The sequence below is a fragment of the Mercenaria mercenaria genome, chromosome 9 (genome assembly GCF_021730395.1).
Source record: "Mercenaria mercenaria strain notata chromosome 9, MADL_Memer_1, whole genome shotgun sequence".
Classification (NCBI taxonomy): Eukaryota; Metazoa; Mollusca; class Bivalvia; order Venerida; family Veneridae; genus Mercenaria; species Mercenaria mercenaria.
The window spans coordinates 11867126-11887900 of NC_069369.1; the positions used below are offsets into that span (position 1 = coordinate 11867126).

The window sequence follows — 20775 nt, forward strand, 5'->3', positions numbered from 1 at the left end:
GCATACTTTCCTACCCAACAGTGCGGTAACTAGCGTGCGGGTATCAAATACCTGCACACTTTAAGTTACCGCACCCTGTATTCAGTGTATACGAATTACCTGCACCAAATTTGTTAAGAAAAAACACTTAGCTATGATACAATACATACTTTAACTAGTCTAGTGGAATGTTCAGCTTTTCGTAGCAACACAATGACGACGTCCTCACGGCGTTTGTTTTCTTTTCATTTGTTTTTTTTTTTTTTTTTTTTTTTTTTTTTTTTTTTCGTGACTTAATCTTAGAACTGTGTGAAGTAGTGTAAAGAATTATGCAAACAAGAGGGCCAAGATGGCCCTAGGTCGCTCACCTGAGTAACACACCATAACAGTGTAAACATTTTTGACCTAGTGATTTCATGGAGACAAATATTCTGATCAATTTTCATTAGAATTGAACCAAATTTGTGGTCTCTTGAGTGTAAACAAGCATTTTCTTTGATTTGACCTAGTGACCTAGTTTTTGACCCCACATGACCCAGATTAGACCTCATCTAAGATTCCATGAAAACAAACATTCTGACAAAGTTTTGGGAAGATTGGAGCAGCAAAAATGTGGCATCTGGAGTGTAAACAAGCTTTTCTTTTGATTTGACCTAGTGACCTAGTTTTTGACCCCACATGACAGACTCGAAATGATAACAAACATTCTGACCAGGTTTTATGAAGATAGAATCAAAAATGTGGCCCCTAGAGAGTAAACAAGCTTTTTCTTTGATTGGACCTGCTGACCTAGTTTTTGACCCTACGTGACCCAGGTTAAAAACTCATCTGAGATATTATGGAGACAAACATTCTGACCAGATTCATGCACATCAAATGAAAAATGCACACCCTATTGCATACACAAAGTTTTTCTTTGATTTGACCAGGTGACCTAGTTTTTGACCACAGATGACCCAGATTCAAACTTGACCTAGATTTCATCAAGAAAATAATTCTGATCAAATTCCACGAACATTCTGACTAAGTTTCATGAAGATAGAGTCATAAATGTGGCCTCTAGAGTGTTGACAAGCCTTTCCTTTGATTTGACTGGGTGACCTAGATTTTGACCCTACATGATCCAGTTTCAAACTTGAAGACAAACATTCTGACCAAGTTTCATAAAGATTGGGTCACAACTGTGGCCTCTAGAGTGTTAACAAGCTTTTCCTTTGATTTTAACGGGTGACCTAGTTTTTTAACCCACATGACCCAGATTCAGACTTGACGTAGAAGTCATTAAGACAAACATTCTGACCAACTCTCATGATTTTCAAACTTAAACTGGATTCTAGAATGATAACAATATTTTCCTTTGATCTGGCCTACTGACCTAGCTTTTGAGCAAACAAGACACAGTTTCAAATCTGGCCTAGAGATCATCAAGACAAACATTGTGACCAAGTTTCATAAAGATTGAATCACAACTGTGGCCTTTAGAGTGTTTATGAGGCAAATGTTGACGGACGACGGACGCCGGACAATGACCGGTCACAATAGCTTACTTTGAGGACAGCTAAAAAAGATATTTTGGAAGTGTACCTGATCGGGAGTTTTCACCTTAATAATTGATACTTATGAAACCTGCTCTCTTTTCGGAAAAAAAAATCGATAACATTTCCCTTATCAAGATTATACTGATAGGTTTACTTTTAATATATAGTACTACATGTACTTTATTGGAAAATTATACATACTGTATCTTGTGGGATTGTTAAGAATGTGGTAATAGGCGTGCAACATCTGTAGTTCAGAAATTAACAAGTCTTAATTTTAGTATTTATTGGGATTTCACTATTTAGACAACACTTCTTGAATACCATCCTATTTTCTTTCAGTCGCTCAAATTCAACTGTCCTGCATTCGAATTATTGCAGTGGTAACTTTTTCCGGCATTTCCAATTAAAGAGTTTAATCAGTAATATTCTCCTGTCTCGAAAACTTCGAAATGGGTTGGTCTGGTTTAACATTAAAATTTCATGTCATTATAGCTCTCGTGACTTAAACCGGATAGTGTGTCATTGGGTATATTCCAACTATGACAAGATGCTGTTATAGAAGTTCCGGATGGCAAATTAATGCGTAAAGATGTCAAAAAAGATTATACTGGGATTCCACATTATAACAATCGTCCTAATATGAAATAAGGCACTGCCTCAATCGGGAATCAACCCGACTTCAACTTATCCCATAACATTTGAAAAGAACTGGGAAGGACATATTTAATTTGATATTACCGTAGTGGGATAGATCCCGATTTTCATCGCTTTCCGTAGGTAGATATCAGAGGACAGGAAAGAATAGATCAATATAACACATGACAAAGCAGCGCAAAACAGGTCAGAACAGCACAATAAACGTTATTACAGCAACAACAAGCACGAAACAGAACAGCGCACAGCACAGCGCATTAAAGCACAATACAAGATAGCACAGCACAGAACAGCACACAGCACAGCGCATTAAAACACAATATAAGATAGCACAGCCGGAACAGCTACAAGATAGTACAACACGGAACAGCACACAGCACAGCGCATTAAAGCACGATATAAGATAGCACAGCCGGCACAGCTACAAGATAGCACAGCACAGAACAGAACACAGCACAACGCATTAGAGCACAACACAAGATAGCACAGAGCAGAATAGCAAAGCAAAGAACAGCTCATGCCATATATTGAACAGTAATTTGTATTGATGTAACTTTGATGGTGTAAATAACGAGATGTTGGTAGAATTGCTGTATATTGAAACAAATCTGTCACTTCATAAAAAAAACTTGCCTTGTTTAAAAATGTTTCAATCTGTAACCTACAATTTGACATTTGATCTTTAGTCATACTTAAAAAAAAATCAAGGTATGTGAAATGTGCTCTGGTAAACGCTAAATCAAATAGGAACGGATATGAATCGACGATAAGCCGCCATGGAAACAAGTCCAGGGTCGCGTGCTCGAGATTCTACCTCTGCATTTAATATTTTAGTGAGAATTTGGACGTCCTTTGCATGACTCTCCACAAAAGTCACTGATATATGTGACCGGTATTGTAGCTTTTGTATTTCAATGAACATAGATATAAACAATTGACGTCCAACGCAGTTTACAGACTTCTGGAATGTTTTACTTACTATGTTAGTTAATCATTGCTTGCGCTGACAAATATCAAAACAGTTAAATATAACGTACATTAACTAGTTTCATTGTGTTTGTTGTGTTCAGCTTTATATAACGAAGGGCTGTTGCATTTCTTAGCAACACAAACTCAATGATAACGTCCTCACACAAATAAAGCAGCTGAATTGTTTAGGGTTTTTTTCCAGGGTTTGTCTGTCTATTTTTGTGACTTAATCTGAGAGCTGTGTGTAGTTGTATAAAGAATTAAGTCAAAAAACGATATGTCAAAAGTATTCCCGTCTTTTTTGGGAGCTTTTAAAAAGTTAATTCCGTTCTCTTTTCGAAACACCGTCAAAATTTCTCTTATCGGAATTATAGTAGGGTGTTTTCTAACAATATTTAGCTAATTTATCTATTTTCAGGGAAAACTATTTTAATATGTTTACTAAATAGTGTATCATGTGGGATTGTTTAGAAATGCAGAACAAAAAGCGATCATCTGGAGTTTAGAAATTATTAACAAGTCTTAATTAGCAGTTACAGGGATTTCATTATTTTACCTAACTAGAATACCATCCTATAGTAGTGTCATTGATCTAGTAGAAATTGAAGCGTTATTGTTCATTACCTGCGTCGAATTAATGCAGTGTTTACACGAATCCTCTTAGGATTCAACTTCGAAATGGTCGGATCTAGTTTAACCTACTGAGTTATTTGTTAATATTTTATATCAATCGTTCGCATTTCTTAAACTGTACAGACTGCCATTGGTTGATGCGGTTATTAGAAGTTACGGTTGACACTTATACTTGGGTTCCACAATATAATCAATCAATATTTAGGCACTCCTACTTATAACGGTCGATGACTATTCCTTTGAATTCCGTCCTATTTTAGTTGTGTCGGCTCTTAATTGCACAAATATAAGAATTGTATGACTTTTGATCCCAATGTGACTATTTAAATATGAGCCGCGCCATGAGAAAATCAACATAGTGGCTTTGCGACCAGCATGGATCCAGACTAGCCTGCGCATCCTGAAAGTATCTTCAATATACTCTAATTGTACAATATCACGTGTATATATGAGTCGTGCCATGAGAAAATCAACATAGTGGCTTTGCGACCAGCATGGATCCAGACTAGCCTGCGCATCCGCGCAGTCTGGCCAGGATCCATGCTGTTCGCTAACGGTTCCTCTAATTGCAGTAGGCTTTAAAAGCGAACAGCATGGATCCTGACCAGACTGCGCAGATGCGCAGGCTGGTCTGGATCCATGCTGGTCGCAAAGCCACTATGTTGATTTTCTCATGGCACGACTCATATATACACGTGATATTGTACAATTAGAGTATATTGAAGATACTTTCAAAACAAATTTATAAAATGCTCGACAGAGCCTGCATTTTATTATTTTATTCAGCTCGTTAAATAGAAAGAAACTCAACCACATGTAATATCCTGTATGTACTATGAATACAAATGGATATATCAATACATGTTTACAAGTGCTTTAGCAGTTTATGTATATCAGTACGTTGTCATTACATGGCCAAATTTCCGGAAAAATCATCTGAACCATAATAATATAACATAGTTCCGGATCACCCCTTATAATTAGAAATTAACAGTAAATTTAATAAGAAAATTTTCAGCCTATAAAATAGAACATTTTTATCTGATGGCTAAACCAATGTTCGGAGCCAGTGGGAATAAACAACCTGCTGGAGTTATTTCCCTCATAATGAAGAAAACTTACACCAGACCGACATACACTGAGGTACTTTTCTTCACTTTTTCTGTACCAACGTTGTTCCCGTTGCTTTATTTTAGACACTTATTTCATTTGCGATAGATTATATCCTGATATCAGTTAAAATTGTATAAATATCAGCAATATATTGTTCACATTTCCTGTCATTGATAAAAAAACATACTGCATCAAAGATTTTTTTCTCCTTGTACGTATAGCAATGTTCTTAATTTTGGCATTTCAAAAAACACTTATGCGTCCATGCTCACGTCTCAATCTCTTTTAAGCAAACGATTTTGTATCCTGTAATATATTTTTATTTGCATAGGTTATAGACAGGTAATAACATAACTAAACATTTTCTTTCTTCATCTCCAGAAAATATTAGCTATATTAACCTTTAACCTGCTAAATTTCTAAAATGGACTGGTCCATCATTCAATTTGGGTAGCATCACTTCTTATTCAAAGGGGTGTTCACTGAAAATTTACTGACTGAATAGCGGACAGTGCAGTCCATGATCAGCCTGCACGGATCTTCACTGGTCGCAAAGGCAAAACCACTTGCCGCCAGTAGGCTAAAGGTTAAAAGTTATAAAGATAGAATTTAAGGAGAACTAGAGTATACTCACTTATCACAATATAATAAGTTACTATTACAGCTAAATTCTGTTGTCAAACTATAACACCTGTTACGTTTCATTGTTATATTGTTAAAAAATACTGATTTGGAGATTAGATACAATGCTTGTATTTCACATATAACCATGTGTATGAGTTTATTTTCGTGGCGGAGTGCTTCGAATCACTTGCCATTGTCGGTTTAAAACCTCGTTTAAGGTTTAGAATTCTTCATGTGAATAAGGCATCCAGTTGGCTTAAGGAAGGTCGGGTGTCCTATTCATGCTCTCGTCTGTGTCTAAAAATGTCCGAAGAGGCATCTGGAATCTTCCAACATATTCAATTTATTAACATTTCTTCCCGACATTTGTTGTTTTTGATTTATTCCTAAAGAGGGAAAAAATAGGTTGAATAAATATATGATGTCGTTCCGCGTAATTGTAAATCTTAAATGTAATGCTGCGCCTTACGTCTGCCTATATTAGGTAAAAATTAACCTTGAAAACCTATCCCCTCTTGTAAATATTACATTGTATGTATAATACTATATACAAAAAACGATTTCTGTTACAGAAAATGTACAACTCTTTCTGTCGATATTACTCATTTGTACACGTGTATTTCTATTTATAAATTGCAACTTGTGTTTTGACGTGTTTTTTTATCTCTACATTGATGTACATCCGATCTAATTTTGGAAACATTTCAAATCTTAAGATTAAGTCATTGACATTGAGACGAATTTTGTCTTAACTACACTCCTTATGGTTATTAACACGACAGTGTCGTATTAATTTACTCATACGAGACGGGTTTAGTTAAGTTAACAATATTGCCAAAAATAGTCAAATAGGATAAGGTGGGGTTAATTAAAACAGCGTAAAGTGATAACGTTTGGGTAAACAAATAGATAATAAAGTATAAATTTCTATTGACACTTCGTCATTCAATTGATAATGGTACAATCGTGCCAAAATTAGATAACAGTGCTATCTAACCATATCGCGTACTATTTTATCTCGCGGTAGAATCCAACAGACGGTTTACCACTTGTTTTCATTCATAACCAGCGGAAGTGTAGATTACTGCTCCATTCATAAAGGTCATTGAAATATCGATACGGCAATAGTTGTAGCTTAAGAACGGAGAGGTAAACATCGAAAGAGTTTAATTAGAAAGACAAATGCGACAAGTTATTCAAAACTGTGAGCACATATCAATGGATATGTCGGGTGTTGAGGAAAATTTGGCAAATGGAATAAGCGTGGAAAATGTAGCAGATTGTCTTCAGTCGAACACGACGGGCACTCTACTGCTCGACTGCCGGCCATTCATTGCATTCAACGACAATCACGTTTTGGACGCACTCAATGTTTACTGTCCTCCTATCTTAAAAAGGAGGTCAAATGGATTTGTTAGTCTTGAAAACATTGTTACCTGTGAACGCAAACGAAAATTACTACAAGAGGGACAATATAAAAGTGTTATCGTGTACGATGCCGACACTACGGACCTTGCACATTCGGCCAAGGATTCGAACTTATACCCAGTACTGAAGAGTTTGCGGCAGCAAGTTGATATAGAGCAAGTGAACTTCATTATTGGTAAGTCATTTTGATCTTTGTATAGATTTTGTACTCGCTTTTCTTTGCTTAAATATGACTGCTGTCTGTAAAAGTGTTTTTATTATTCTAACATAACATCAAGCTTGTTTAAAAACATGTATGAAATAACTTTTGACATTTCGATGTAAACCACTAACATTAAAATGTTAAAATTTAACTTAAATTCAACATAAATTCATCCTATCTAGTAAATGTATATGTTGTTGTGGCGCTGGTACTCAACAGGCGTCAGATTTATTACTTAAAATTGTCATAAATGTTATTAAAAAGCAATATATGTTGGGGAAAATGCTTGTCATCCACAATTTTATTTTAATGCACCGGAGACAGAGATAATTATCATATTTCAAATTCCATCACATTTCAATTTTATAGTTACAAAACATTCTACTAGTACTGTATTGTACACGACTTGGATAGAAGAAAAATATGAAAGTTTTTTTTTTTATCCAAACTCGACCGAAACTGAAAACTGCATGGTTAGATAAAATATGTTCGCCAGTTTGGTTGAATATTACTTTTCCCCTATCATATGATTAAGCTAGTGGTATTAATGTTTCTCCAAAATAATGAATGAAATTCCTTTCTCTTTGTTATTGTCATATATTGAGCGTGTTTAGGTTTTTCTTGGAGCCTGTATTTCATTCATTCATATTAAATTGAGGACATCTACATTTGTATACACCCATTATAAACAAGAGCCCAGCTTCACAAAGGTACATGTACAAAAGTTAACAAGCTAAATTACTGGCATAGCTGGCTTTCTTTATTCTATGTAAATTGAACGGATTCGGATTTAAACACATTGTAAACTATATTCCTACAATGTAGTGACTGAATCATATAAACATTACATAATATTTAATTATAAATATTGATATAATGAGAAATGCTCCTGTAAGTAAACACAGATACTGTGAACTATTTGTTTGCAACAATGCGATGTCATTTTAGCTATGATATGGCTATAATATTTAGGATCATTTGTACATTATGTATTGTGTAATATTACACGGGAATAGTAAATCCGTTCTAGCAACATGTAATTATCTTGACATATTCCCGCGGGGGAAATAACACACAACATTCATTCATATTTTTACGTAGACTTTCCATTCACAAATAAATAAGGTATCGACCTTTCGGCTGTCATACAATAGACTGCGAACTATTAACAGTTCTCGGACGAGCGTGTTCAGATTCACCGAGTTAAAAGTATATGCTCAAAATACCATCCTCTGTACTTATTATTCAAAAAGATGCCATTCAAATCTTTCAATAACAGAAACTTCTGTTGTTGTTGTTGTTTTTAATTCAGTTATGTTTAAATACAGTCATTCTTAGCAACGTCGATGACGGTTTTTTAGAACAGGCAGTTGAATAAAGTCGTAATCACTGAAAAGAAAATAACTAAAATTAAAGGTATAATAGTGGTTTAAAATGACCCACTGACCAGTGACTTTGCAGTGTTGCAGCGTAATCCCTAAATCGCCTTATAAGGTAAACTTGTAAACTTGCCATCTGGTGACTGTACGTTAAATTCTTAGAGCATACGCGCAACCCAAACACAAGGAAAACTTTGGAAACTTTAAAAACTTTCGACTGTGATTTTGAAAAATGATAGTGTTCGGTCTGAAATGTATTTCTAAAATCATAGAAAATATCTATTGTCACGCACACTATAGTAATTCTTTTACTGCAGGCTCATTTTGAAATGAGCTCAAGAGAAAATGAGTATAAAAGATAATTCCGAATTATGTCGTGAGTTGACGAATTCAGCACAACAGTAATCAATAAGTAACGAGTCGGTTCCTGCTAAGGTTTGTCACACTGGCAAGTGCAGTATTGGGTTATAGGAGTGCCGAAATCAATGTACATGTAAGACAATGGCTATTTTAAGCTCAATTATTGAGGTATTTACTAGTCATTTATGCCTTTATCGCTTTATTGTATACCATAAACTTGTGTTAATGATTTTGTTTATGCTAAATGTAGTCATAACTGAAATCAGCGTAATGAAAAGTAGTGTATGCATTCGTTTTTTTTTTTTTTTTTGTCTCAAGGTGGTTTTGGCAGTTTTAGTATCCACAGAGAACTTTTGAAAAGTAGCTAGAATACATCTTATTGTCTCGGAACTATGTCGAACCTTTGGTTGATAAGAATGTATACATGTATGTGTATATATTTGTATTTTAACTGAAATAGACAGGTTAAACTTTGTGTCTAAAACGAAAAATAAAAGACTTAAACAAAGTCAGCATACGAGTGCAGTAAGTTCAGTGTGTTTCACACATAGTAAAATGACAACAACAACAAAAATTTAACAAAAAAAAAAAACGCGTTTCCGGCAATGATTGAGGCATGGACCTTGGACTTGAAGATAGTGGCGTCGAACTTTAACCAAGATAAAAATCTCTTTTTTTTGTTGATAGGTTGTGACACTAATTCTGTTTTACAACTTTTCAAAGAGAACTAAGGTTACGATGTTATTCTACTCCTCCCCTACGAAGTCGCATTGATTACTTTTGAATTAAACTGTGTCTTTATAAAATTCATATAGTCATGGTCTAAACCCCCCTACAACGCCAAATCTCCTTTGAAAATCGCTCGCCAATATTTGTTCATACGGGCTATTACCCAGCCATAAAGCGAATCACATATAATAACCTGACAATAATTTGTAATATAGACGCAATATAGAAAGGTCCTGAAAAAAAACCTCTTGAAATAATAAAGAAAAGGGCTTTAAAATGAACTCTGTGGTTTTGAGGTTTTAGTGTCTCAAATTTGGGTTGAACATGTGTTTTAAGGTAGCTGTTTACTCTATACTGTTCAACGGGGATTGTAGGTTATTTCATCATATCATTATTTTTCCGTGTTGTTAGGAAGTCGGTGAGTGTGTCAGTGTACTTTCTTTATTAGCTATATTATCTATGGCAATTTTATATTATTTCCGTTTATTTAAGATTCTGTGATGAAATGCACGAATTAATGACTGTTTTATTTCATTTTTTTAAATATAAACACACGAAAAACGTTTAGATTTCGATTAAATCATTCCCGACGCTTCTTAGGTATGTTTAGTGTAACAAGAATTTCTGAAAAGTTTTCTTTTAAAATTGAAAAAAATGGTTCTAAGACCAGCCGTTGTAGCAAATGTATTTGGTAAAGATATAGCGAGTAACCCCACCCCATCCTCGTGTTCCAGATTATATCGGTGAAATCATTTCTTTTGAGATATAACGTGTTACCGAACAAACGACATAAATGTCTCGTTTTATTTTGTTATAAATTTGTGTTTCCGCAAACAAAAATACATCTGAACATGAAATGCGTTTCCGTCGTAAAAAGAGCACTGCCTGCAGGCTATTCATTTATGAATGAAAATCCCGGTGAAAAAGTAGTCCCGCCAGTAGTATTTAGCACTATTCGATAGTAGGAGCGGCGGGAAAGCAAAATCCAATATCTGAAAACGGAACGAGATTCACTTCAGTTTTTTCCTGTAGGTCAAAGAACGGAAAAGGTAATTTGTTTACGATTAGATAGTGTTAGAGGTGGGTAGAAATAGTCCGGAAACTGAGAGATAAAACGGAGATTAGCGTTAATCTTCATCTGTTTTATACATTCTGCAGACGAGCTGGCTTCTGTTTGTAATTAAGAAAACGCCAGGCCGCCTTTTTTTACCTGTGAAAACACTTAGGGGTGTTGTGTACCTCTCTACAGGCAGTTTCCTTTTCAATTAAGCTGTAAGTTGAAACAGTGCTGTAGGGTCTAGCTATTAATTAAACAGGTGATGCAGTGTACACATAATTTGTTTACAAATATATGCGAGGGCGTTTGATACATATATATCTTGACCTTCCCAAAACTGACCAACATTGACCGCAATAACAAATCAAAGGTGCGGATAAGCAATTGCTTTTTCGTGAGGTTTTTATGAATACGGTACAAAAAAGTTATGCACTGGTCACAAGCCTTGCTCTTTCCCACAACTCTAGACCGGAAACCGATTGCTGCCGGAAATGCCTTTTAATGAGTCTCATTCGCGTTTGTAAGTTTTCTAAGTTGAAAGCCGCAATAAAACTATTTTAAATAACATCGAAATTAGTTCAGTGTTTTGTTATTTTAATGGCGCATGCAGCATCCGTTTGCTTCTTAACAATTACCTTGACATTGAGTTTAATTGCCGGAAATGCAATATTAATCAGTCCGCGCGCCATAACAAAATCGAGACACGACCTTTATGTTGTCAGAGGCGTAATTTGATAGGACTATTTGACAACCTTGACAGCCGTTGTTCCTCCGACAGTTCAATTTTAAAAGAAAAAATGAATCTGGCCAGTCAAATAGGTTTAACAGGAAGTAAAAAATACTCCACAAAATGTAAATTTCTTGACAATAAGAACCAATTTTTTCAGGGTGGGTTATGAAGTGGTTATAGGGCCAGTAAACTTAGAATTAGGAATTACGGCCTCTTCGCTTCTCTGTGACCACAGCTTAATGAAGGGAGTCATATAGTACTGCCATGTAAGTCATTAGTTCCGGTTCAGTCAAAATGTGTAATAAAATGATTTTGCTCGATTTCAGGAGGGTTCAACGCTTTCAAGGCTAGCAATCCACAATTATGCGTGGGCCAAAATGGAAATCCACCGGCAGTAACATTGGCACCGCCACCGAAATATACTTCATGCAAGGTTAGTGTGATATAACGAAATTATTTTTTCTTTTTACAAAAATTGGCTTAACGCCATCTTAATTGTTCGTACATTATTTCTTAACTGAATGCGGGCCGTCAGGTTAAGTTGACTGGGCATGCGTATTTATTTATTTTTAAGCAATATTCCTACATTATCAGTCTTTTTAGTCTACTGTTTTTTATTTATCAACTGAAAATGACGCACCATAAACAAGTCACAAGAAGTTTTAAGGCTTATTAATGGAATAGCGCTGCTGTTGTTTTCGTGCTTGTGTGTACTATATTGCAGTCTTTGCAGATCACGTGATGAAGTTTTAACAACATTCCGTATTCCTGTAACACTTAACATACGCACGCACACATTGGGAAGGGGTGAGGGAAAGTCATTTTCTAAAATAATCTTAATAAATGAACACATCAGTCAGTATTACCCGTGGGTACCGTAATTATCACTCAGGCGGAAATAATTATACGTATAATAGTATATACCACAATTCCTATCCTATATGATTATTAGTTATATTCACACTTCATTATTGTATTGGTGTTAATAATTTTACGAAAAATAAATAAATAAAAACCCGTCGCCGTAGGATGGTTTTGCGGTTATTTTGATATTGACCACGTAAATTTCATTATTGTCCGTACAACACGGTGTGTAACGAAGGATGAAGTCATTTGCGGTTTTGTTACGTGGTCCCATATCGGTAAATGCAGCCATGTTTATGATAGTAATGGATCTTTGCCAATCTTGCGGTTTTTGAGGTTAAAACTCGACCCACTGCCATACAGAAAAAGTAGTCCGTCATACTGAATAGTTTTTTTAGTGATTTAGTAACATGACTATATATAGTGTTAACATAATGTTACATGTTTACAGTTTTCTAGACTATTTTTTTAACCGATATTTTCGTCCCTTGTTGTGTCTTTGTGAATAGATGTAAACAGTTTCTTAAACATTTTAAAGATTTAAAAAGTATTCCGCGACAAACTATAAACATCAGTCAAGTACGGTGCAGTGTAAAGCGAAATCAAAGTCATCTAGTCACGCTATTTTGTGATTTGGAAAATCCATGACAACATTATCTGCTTTACCGATGATTCAGTGTGACAAGTACCGGAAATTCTCGAGTAAACACTTAAATTTGAACGGACAGATAACAAGAATACGGTGTCCTTGAGAGACAATATCTAGTCCGCTGCATTTCGTCCGCTCTGGGCCTTGCGCTTTAACACATTAGTCCGCTGTGCTCGCATTATGGCCAGAGAGATACCATTTCGTCCGCTCTGGGTCTTGCACCTTATTAAAACACACTTGTCTCCGCTGTGCTCGCATTATGGCCAGAGAGAGAGACCATTTCGTCTGCTTTAGGTCTTTCACTTCAGTAGTCCGCTGTGCTCGCATTATGGCCAGAGAGAAAGACCATTTCGTCCACTCTGGGTCTTGCACTTTAAGAACACGTTTGATAAGCTGGGATAGACTGATAGGGCGGACCTACTGGTCTGGTTATGTAATTTACATTTAAAAATGCCGAGACAGAGTTAATTTTAGATTTACCTCTGTGACAGAAAATACCAGGGATACTACATGCGGTCTTGGGTATGTTTGTGACAGATGATGACATTGTATGGCATCAAACCGCAACAAAAAAAGACGGAAGAAAAAGAACGAAATCGCCCGCATCATGATAATAAAAGTTGTAATGTCCAAGTTTGAAAATACTTTATTTGCAAAAACCAAGGACTCGTTTCCGAAAACCCTCCAAATATGATCAAAAGTATGTGTAAAACCGTACGCCCACACATTAGTCGACACGCTGTGACAGACGTATCTATCGTGTAAAATGCATTGCTTGTATTTAAGGAGGTAGTTTCAGGTCCATTAATTTGTCCAGTAAAGTAATGTTATTAATAGTATTTGATTATGTTCGATTACACCCACGCATTCAGTTGTATAATTTTACAAAATTCAATACAGTTAATGATCTATAGACATATTACATATTAGAATTACAGAAAGCATTATTCTAAATTTTAACCGCAACACAGGTTGTTAGGTTTAACAATATTAAGTATTCAAATAAACACACCTCATATATATATAGTGTGTGGGGATTTACACCCGTCTTAAGGCTAGATCAATGCATTTCTTACTGATTCATAGACTCGAAAGTTAGGACTAAGAAAGAGTGAGGCATCCATACAGACAAAGGTATAATGAGGAACGGATGCGGGCGAATGTTGAAAACAGATAATGTACGGACGGTCTGACAAATCTATCATTTTCATAGTCAGACTTGTGACTGCAGCGTTTAAATATGCTTAACTAAAACAGCTTCCGTAAACTTGTTTTCAGAAGTCAACTTGGTTTCTGGGTTCGAGCTGACCGATAGGACAATACTTGGCACATCTTAACACAGTATAGTCCGGTGATAGATGACACACATCATGCGATTTATTTATTGTATAGAAAGACGCTTACGAAATTGATTTCGTGTACATACAAGACGTTTGGAACTTGGTTTCAAACTAACAGAGAAAACAGAGTTTTAAACATATGAACAATACATTTTATTACTTCGGAAATATGGGCTGCGAGCTTCTCTTAACACGGAATGTTCATTTTTTTTTACTGTTATATTTACGTGCTTATTATCTCAATGTTATAGATATACAGCATAAGATGACCAAAATATATTTTCTATTTTTTCAGGGCGGACCAGTGGAGATTCTGCCGGGCCTCTATCTCGGGGATTCATTACACTCTGCTCAACAAGATACTCTCAGGGAGCTCGGGATCACGTGCCTCCTCAACGTGTCAACCACGTGCAAAAACATGTTCGAGCAAGACTTCGACTACATGAACATTCCTGTTAACGACAACGATTCAGCAAACATTTCTAGTTGGTTCAACGAAGCTATCCACTTTATAGGTCAGTATAAAAATGCAGAATGTTATTCACTTGTACATGTGAATCAACACTCCCACGCATATAGATAAGAAAATGTCAACTCTAGATTAAGTTTTGTTACATCTGATTTTAAGTAGCTTCTTCCATCTACCTTGACGGCGTTATTGTACGTCCTTGTTTGCTGATAGATAAGTCATCAAGTTCACAATAACAACACTTAAAATGTAAAATGAAGGATACCGACTTCAGCTCTTCTTTCCGTCTTTTTCTCTCAGCAAATGCCCGGATGAAATTAATTGTGGGCGTGTGATTTAGATTTCTCTCAGTTTCCATCGTTCCGTCTGATATTTTCTAATTAGTTCTTGGGGATTGTAACAAAAGTGTACGCTTAAGAGTACATACAGACCTGTTAGCAGCCTTGACAAATGTCAAGGGATAAAATAAATATTATAAATGTCTCATAGAATTTCACCTGTCACATAATTCCTTTTCCGGCATATTGTTTAGGTTTTTGTTGAGAGTGAAGGACTATACATTATGCAAAACATCTTTCGAAACATTTGAGAAGGATGGAATTAAGTGCAGCTGACCTTTAACCTTTTTGTTTATTTGCAAAAGAATAACACGTTCAACAGGCCTGTGATTTTTCAGGACTGGTCATGATTTCAGGCTTTTGACTGCCAGAAATTCGCTATATGAGCCGTGCCATGGGAAAACCAACATAGTGGCTTTGCGACCAGCATGGGACCAGACCAGCCTGCGCATCCGCGCAGTCTGGTCAGGATCCATGCTGTTCGCTAACAGTATCTCTAATACCAATAGGCTTTGAAAGCGAACAGCATGGATCCTGACCAGACTGCGCGGATGATGCGCAGGCTGGTCTGGATCAATGCTGGTCGCAAAGCCACTATGTTGGTTTTCTCATGGCGCGGCTCATATAACTATCTTGAAAAAGTTGATTTCAGAGTTTAGAAGGTTTTAGGCTTTTGGTATCTTTACTGAATCTTAGGTTAATGTGAATGCCACGATAATATTAACTAAATCAGGTTTGTTTTTGTATATTCCAGACAATGCAAGGGATAATGAAGGCAAAGTTCTCGTACACTGCCATGCTGGTGTCAGCCGATCAGCAACTGTTTGCATCGCGTATATCATGTACAAAAACACCATGCAGCTTGAAGAAGCGTTTGATCACGTGCGCTCAAAACGCGGAGTTATTTCTCCGAATCTCAACTTTATGCAACAGCTGAAGGAATTTGAAAAAGACCTATTTGGTTCGGGTGCGAAAACTTACGATATTCCAGATTCAGTGTCATCAATATCAAATTCGTTAGCGTCAGTCGACTTTGACCTCAGTTGCTCCTCGACTTCCGCTTCTGACTTTTCGGCGTCAAGTGGCGCTTTTGATTTCACGTTCGCGTCTCCTGCCGTCCCACCATTATCACCGAGGGAGCTCGTGTCACCAAGCTAGAGACTGGTATGGACAGAATGTTTTCTCTAGATTAAGTATACAAATGGAATATTGTTCCGTTTTGGGTGCTATATAGCCGAGTTGTTCGGTGAGAAGAAGCGTTGAAGACTGCCGCTGAATGTTCAATGTAATTTGACAGTGGTGTCACAAGGCATGGTGCTATAGAGTGGAATTCTTTGGAACCTAGTGCCAAAGAGAGATTAACTGTGATATTTACACATGCACACGAAAAACTAAATGTATGCATCATAATCGAGCAGACGACAAATATTGCCGCTATACAACTTTCGTTCATTGTCTACGCAATGTATATAGTTTGTTCATATTTTCATTTCATTTTGTACATACGATATTACTGTTATCTTTATTTGACCACTTATGTTGACTTGAACAAAGAAAAATATTTTTTCTACGATTTGAACACCTAGACAAGAGTTTTCTTTAGTAAACTTACAGTTTAATTCACCTGCATAAAGGCTTCGAACTTGTATAACAAGCATTCTCAGGGACCAAAGAGCATTACAGTCTAAAGCATAATATTTTTTTCATTTTGATATTGTAAGAAATATCCCTAGATTTCATGTATTAAAGTTTCCATGTTGAATAACATTGTGCCTTCAGATCTGTACATCATATCAGACTAGATAAGACAGGTTATTTTATATTTAAAAATGTCATAGATTATTAAAACCTAATCCTTTTCATGTTATTTTCTATAGACGAATATCACCTTTCCGAAAAAACACATGAGCGATTGTCATTATACATTTAGATGCCGGTTTTCATTCAGCCTAAGGCAAATCTATATTAATATACATTACACATTGTTTGATCATGTATATATACACCCTACATATATTTACTTGGATAAAGGGAAATTGTCATCAGTTTCGCCCACAACCACCCGGCCTGCATTTTGGCTATGCTTTGATTTCTGTCAAAAATGTGCACAACCATAATTTTTTTCGGAGTTTCTTTTTAAATATTGCAAGATTGCCACATTTTTAGCCGATTATTTTACTGTCTCGGAACTGTTTGACAAGATTCGAGCAGAGGCCATTAAGGTACTGATAAGAAGTATCGACAAACAAACTCACAAAACGTATTCACATGCTAAACATTCGTACATAAAATGAAATGGAAAAAAAGTGCACAGAAAACAGCGAATGGAGTGTTAATATTCCTGGTAATTCAAACATTTTTGCAACTTTTTGTATTGTAATAAACACTGCGCTAGACATATTCCTAATTGATGTTGTGTTGAGATAAGGTAGGCCATTCAAAAATGGACAAGAAATAAGTTCACGAAATTTTGACTTTATATCCCGAAACAAAAAAGTTCAGTTTTCAACTATAAACCGGTCAGTAGCACAAACTGTGGGCCGGCGATTTTTATAAGGGGTCATGTAATAATTCCTAATAGAGAGTAAAGTGATAAAAAAAACATTAGTTTTAAACGGAAAAGATGGTATCGTTTCTGCCTGCCAATATTGCTTTCTTCTGATGACATTTAGCTGGGAAAAAGGCAGATCAATTTAATGAATGAATGACACTTTGTCATCGAAATTCTAACCGTCATTAGGCTCAGGTGTTTAAAAGCATCTTCTTTTTTTATCACGATTTGTCTGTTAATTTCCCTTATACACTGATAAGGTATTTGATTTTTACTTTACTCGGACTGTTTTCAGGCTAAGATCAAGGGATGTAGTGGTAATAAGTTTGACTGTCAATCTTGAGGTCCGGGGTTCGAATCCCCGTCCAGGCACTGAAAATTTCTGAATAACTCTTGAGTATATCCTATCTAAGTAAGAGGTCAGTGCTTGCCTTCACAGTACAGACGGCTTCGCGTGTATCGGTCCTACACACGTTGACACAGAGAACCATACCGTATTTCGACAAAGAGCTGGGCTAAGGCAGCCGGACATGCCGGCATCTAAACGTTTTCTTCCTCTGTTCTTGAAACTCCCTTTGGTCAGATTGTACTTTATCTGTATTTGTAGTGGATGGATTTAGCGCCCTGAGTGGCTGCCTTTATATGTAAAGGTCATTTGAACGTGCTTTTCAAGAAATGTGCTATATAAAAATCTGATATAATATCATATATTTAATGAATAATAAAAAAATATGTTATGTTGAAAATGCTCTTGTATACGGGTTCTGTGAACATAAACAACTTTGAAGGCCTAAAATTACAATTACAAATGTGTTTTGATTGACATTTATTTTTACATATCTTGAGTCTTGAAATTATTTCATCTTCAACACTTTTGATATCCAACAATCTTAAGTGTATTTAACGGAAACAGCTATTTGTAAATTTGTATTGATTGTACGAGTAATTTATTGATTAATTCATGTTCTATGTTGAATAAACTGTTTATCAAATTGAGACGTATTTCTTTCATTTTTATGCCTAAATAAAGCTGCGATATGATGGTAAATGTTTTCAGCGCCATGGTGTGTACAGCATAAGGCCGTTGATGATGGATAAAAGATCGTCTTGCACAGCTGGCTAGAATTTCCGTTTATTTTACTTTAACGCCAAAAATCCCATTTATCACCACATTTCTGTCTGTGAAAGCAAAGTACCCGCTATATATATTTATTATTCATAGAATTTCAGACACCATCTCTGAAACTACTGGTCAGAATGATACCAACTCTTGGCAAGGACCTCTCCAAAGTTTGTTCAAATAGAGATAATCACCATGAAATAGAAGAGATGGAAACTCCACAGGTCGCTCAACACGACAAAAATGAAAATGTTGCAGGCTCGGTTTAACTGAGTCTTTCATGGACTGTAGTTGAAATGCAGTTATCAGCAACAATTGGGTCAAACTTTATTTTGGTAACCCCAGTACTGTTTATTTATCCCCAGCACGGCTCTATGTGAATTAAAAGAAAAAAACACCTTTGTTGTGGCCCAAGTTTAGTAAGTTATATTATTTCTCTTCTTAATGGATCCTTTACATAATAACAGAACTTCAAAGTGAAACTTTTCAAGGGCAAACACCACATTTATACACAACTTTCTTAGAACACTGCAGCGATCGCCCTTTTTAGCCCACCATCTGATGGTGGGCTATTCAAATCACTCTGCGTCCGTGGTCCGTAGTCCTTCCGTACGTTAACAATTTCTCGTTATCGCATCTCCTCAGAAAATACCAGGGGGATTTTGACCAAACTTTGTCAGAATGATGTATTGGTACCTAGTTGTATCCACCTGAAGATCAGACTGGTTCAACATTTTTGAGTGAGTTATGGCCCTTTGTTTATTTTTATAATTTACATAGATTTATATAGGGAAAAACTTTAAAAATCTTCTTGTTCAAAACAACAGGGCCTAGGGCTTTGATATTTGGTATAAGGCATCAGCTAGTGGTCCTCTACCAAGATGTTCAGATTATTTCCCTGGGGTCAAGTATAGCCCCGCCCCGGGGGTCACACGGTTACATAGACTTATATAGGGAAAAACTTGGCTTGAAAATCTTCTTGTCCAAACCACAAAGCCTAGGGCTTTGATATTTGTAATACAGCATCATCTAATGATCTAGTTGGCACCATTCTCTACCAAGTTTATTCAAATTATCCCCCTAGGGTCAAATATGGCCCAGCCCCAGGGGTCACATTGTTTATATAGACTTATATAGGGGAAAAAATTGAAAAACCTTTTTCCAAAACCACAGGGCCTAGGGCTTTGATATTTTGTATGTGACATCATCTAGTGGTTCTCTGCTAAGATTATTGAAATTATTCCCCTAGGGTCAAATATGGCCCCGCCCTGGGGGTCACATGGTTCATATAGACTTATATAGGGAAAAGCTTTTAAAATCTTCTTGTCAATAACCTTCAACATTCAAATTTGGACCACATGTATGGTTTTGAGTGGCAAGATGAACCTTGACACGAGTTGACCTTGATTTTGACCTAGTGACCTACTTTCACATTTCTGTAGCTACAGCTTTCAAATTTAGACCACATGCATAGTTTTGTGCACTGAAAAAACTTTGACATTGACATTGACCTAGTGACCTACTTTCACATTTTTGAAGGTACAGGCTTCAAATTTGGATCACATGCATAGTTTCATGTTCCGAAATGTAATTTGACCTTGATTTTGACCTAGTGACCTACTTTCACATTTCTCAAGCTACAGCCTTCAAATTTGTACCACATGCATAGTTTTGTGTACCGAAACAAACTTTGACCTTTACATTGACCTAGTGACCTACTTTCACATCTTTGAAGGTACAGGCTTCAAATTTGGACCACATGCATAGTTCTGTGTTCCGAAATAAAATTTGACCTTGATTTTGACCTAGTGACCTACTTTCACATTTCTCAAGCTACAGCCTTCAAATTTAGACCACTTGCATAGTTTTGTGTACCGAAATGAACTTTGACTTTAAGATTGACCTAGTGACCTACTTTCACATTTCTTTAGCTACAGGCTTCAAATTTAGACCACATGCATAGGATTGTGAACCGAAACAAACTTTGACCTTGACATTGACCTAGTGACCTACTTTCACATTTTTGAAGGTACAGGCTTCAAATTT

At 36.1% G+C, this 20775-nt stretch overlaps 1 protein-coding gene across 1 annotated transcript; it reads left to right on the forward strand.

Annotated features, from left to right (window-relative positions):
* The first annotated feature begins 6603 nt into the window (after positions 1-6603).
* LOC123546467 (dual specificity protein phosphatase 1-like) lies at positions 6604-18605 on the forward strand. The gene is made up of 4 exons (XM_045332739.2): positions 6604-7116; positions 11725-11831; positions 14547-14766; positions 15813-18605. Exons 1-4 carry the CDS (start codon positions 6696-6698, stop codon positions 16214-16216), a joined length of 1152 nt encoding a protein of 383 aa, XP_045188674.1. The 5' UTR covers positions 6604-6695; the 3' UTR covers positions 16217-18605.
* Positions 18606-20775: the final 2170 nt, after the last annotated feature.

What these genes read in the sequence shown, in the direction of transcription:
- LOC123546467 (XM_045332739.2), top strand. Translation starts at nt 6,696, where the DNA reads ATGCGACAAGTTATTCAAAACTGTGAGCACATATCAATGGATATGTCG. An exon ending in GCAAGTGAACTTCATTATTG is followed by an intron (nt 7,117 to 11,724) that starts GTAAGTCATTTT and finishes GCTCGATTTCAG; the next exon opens with GAGGGTTCAACGCTTTCAAG. An exon ending in CGAAGCTATCCACTTTATAG is followed by an intron (nt 14,767 to 15,812) that starts GTCAGTATAAAA and finishes TGTATATTCCAG; the next exon opens with ACAATGCAAGGGATAATGAA.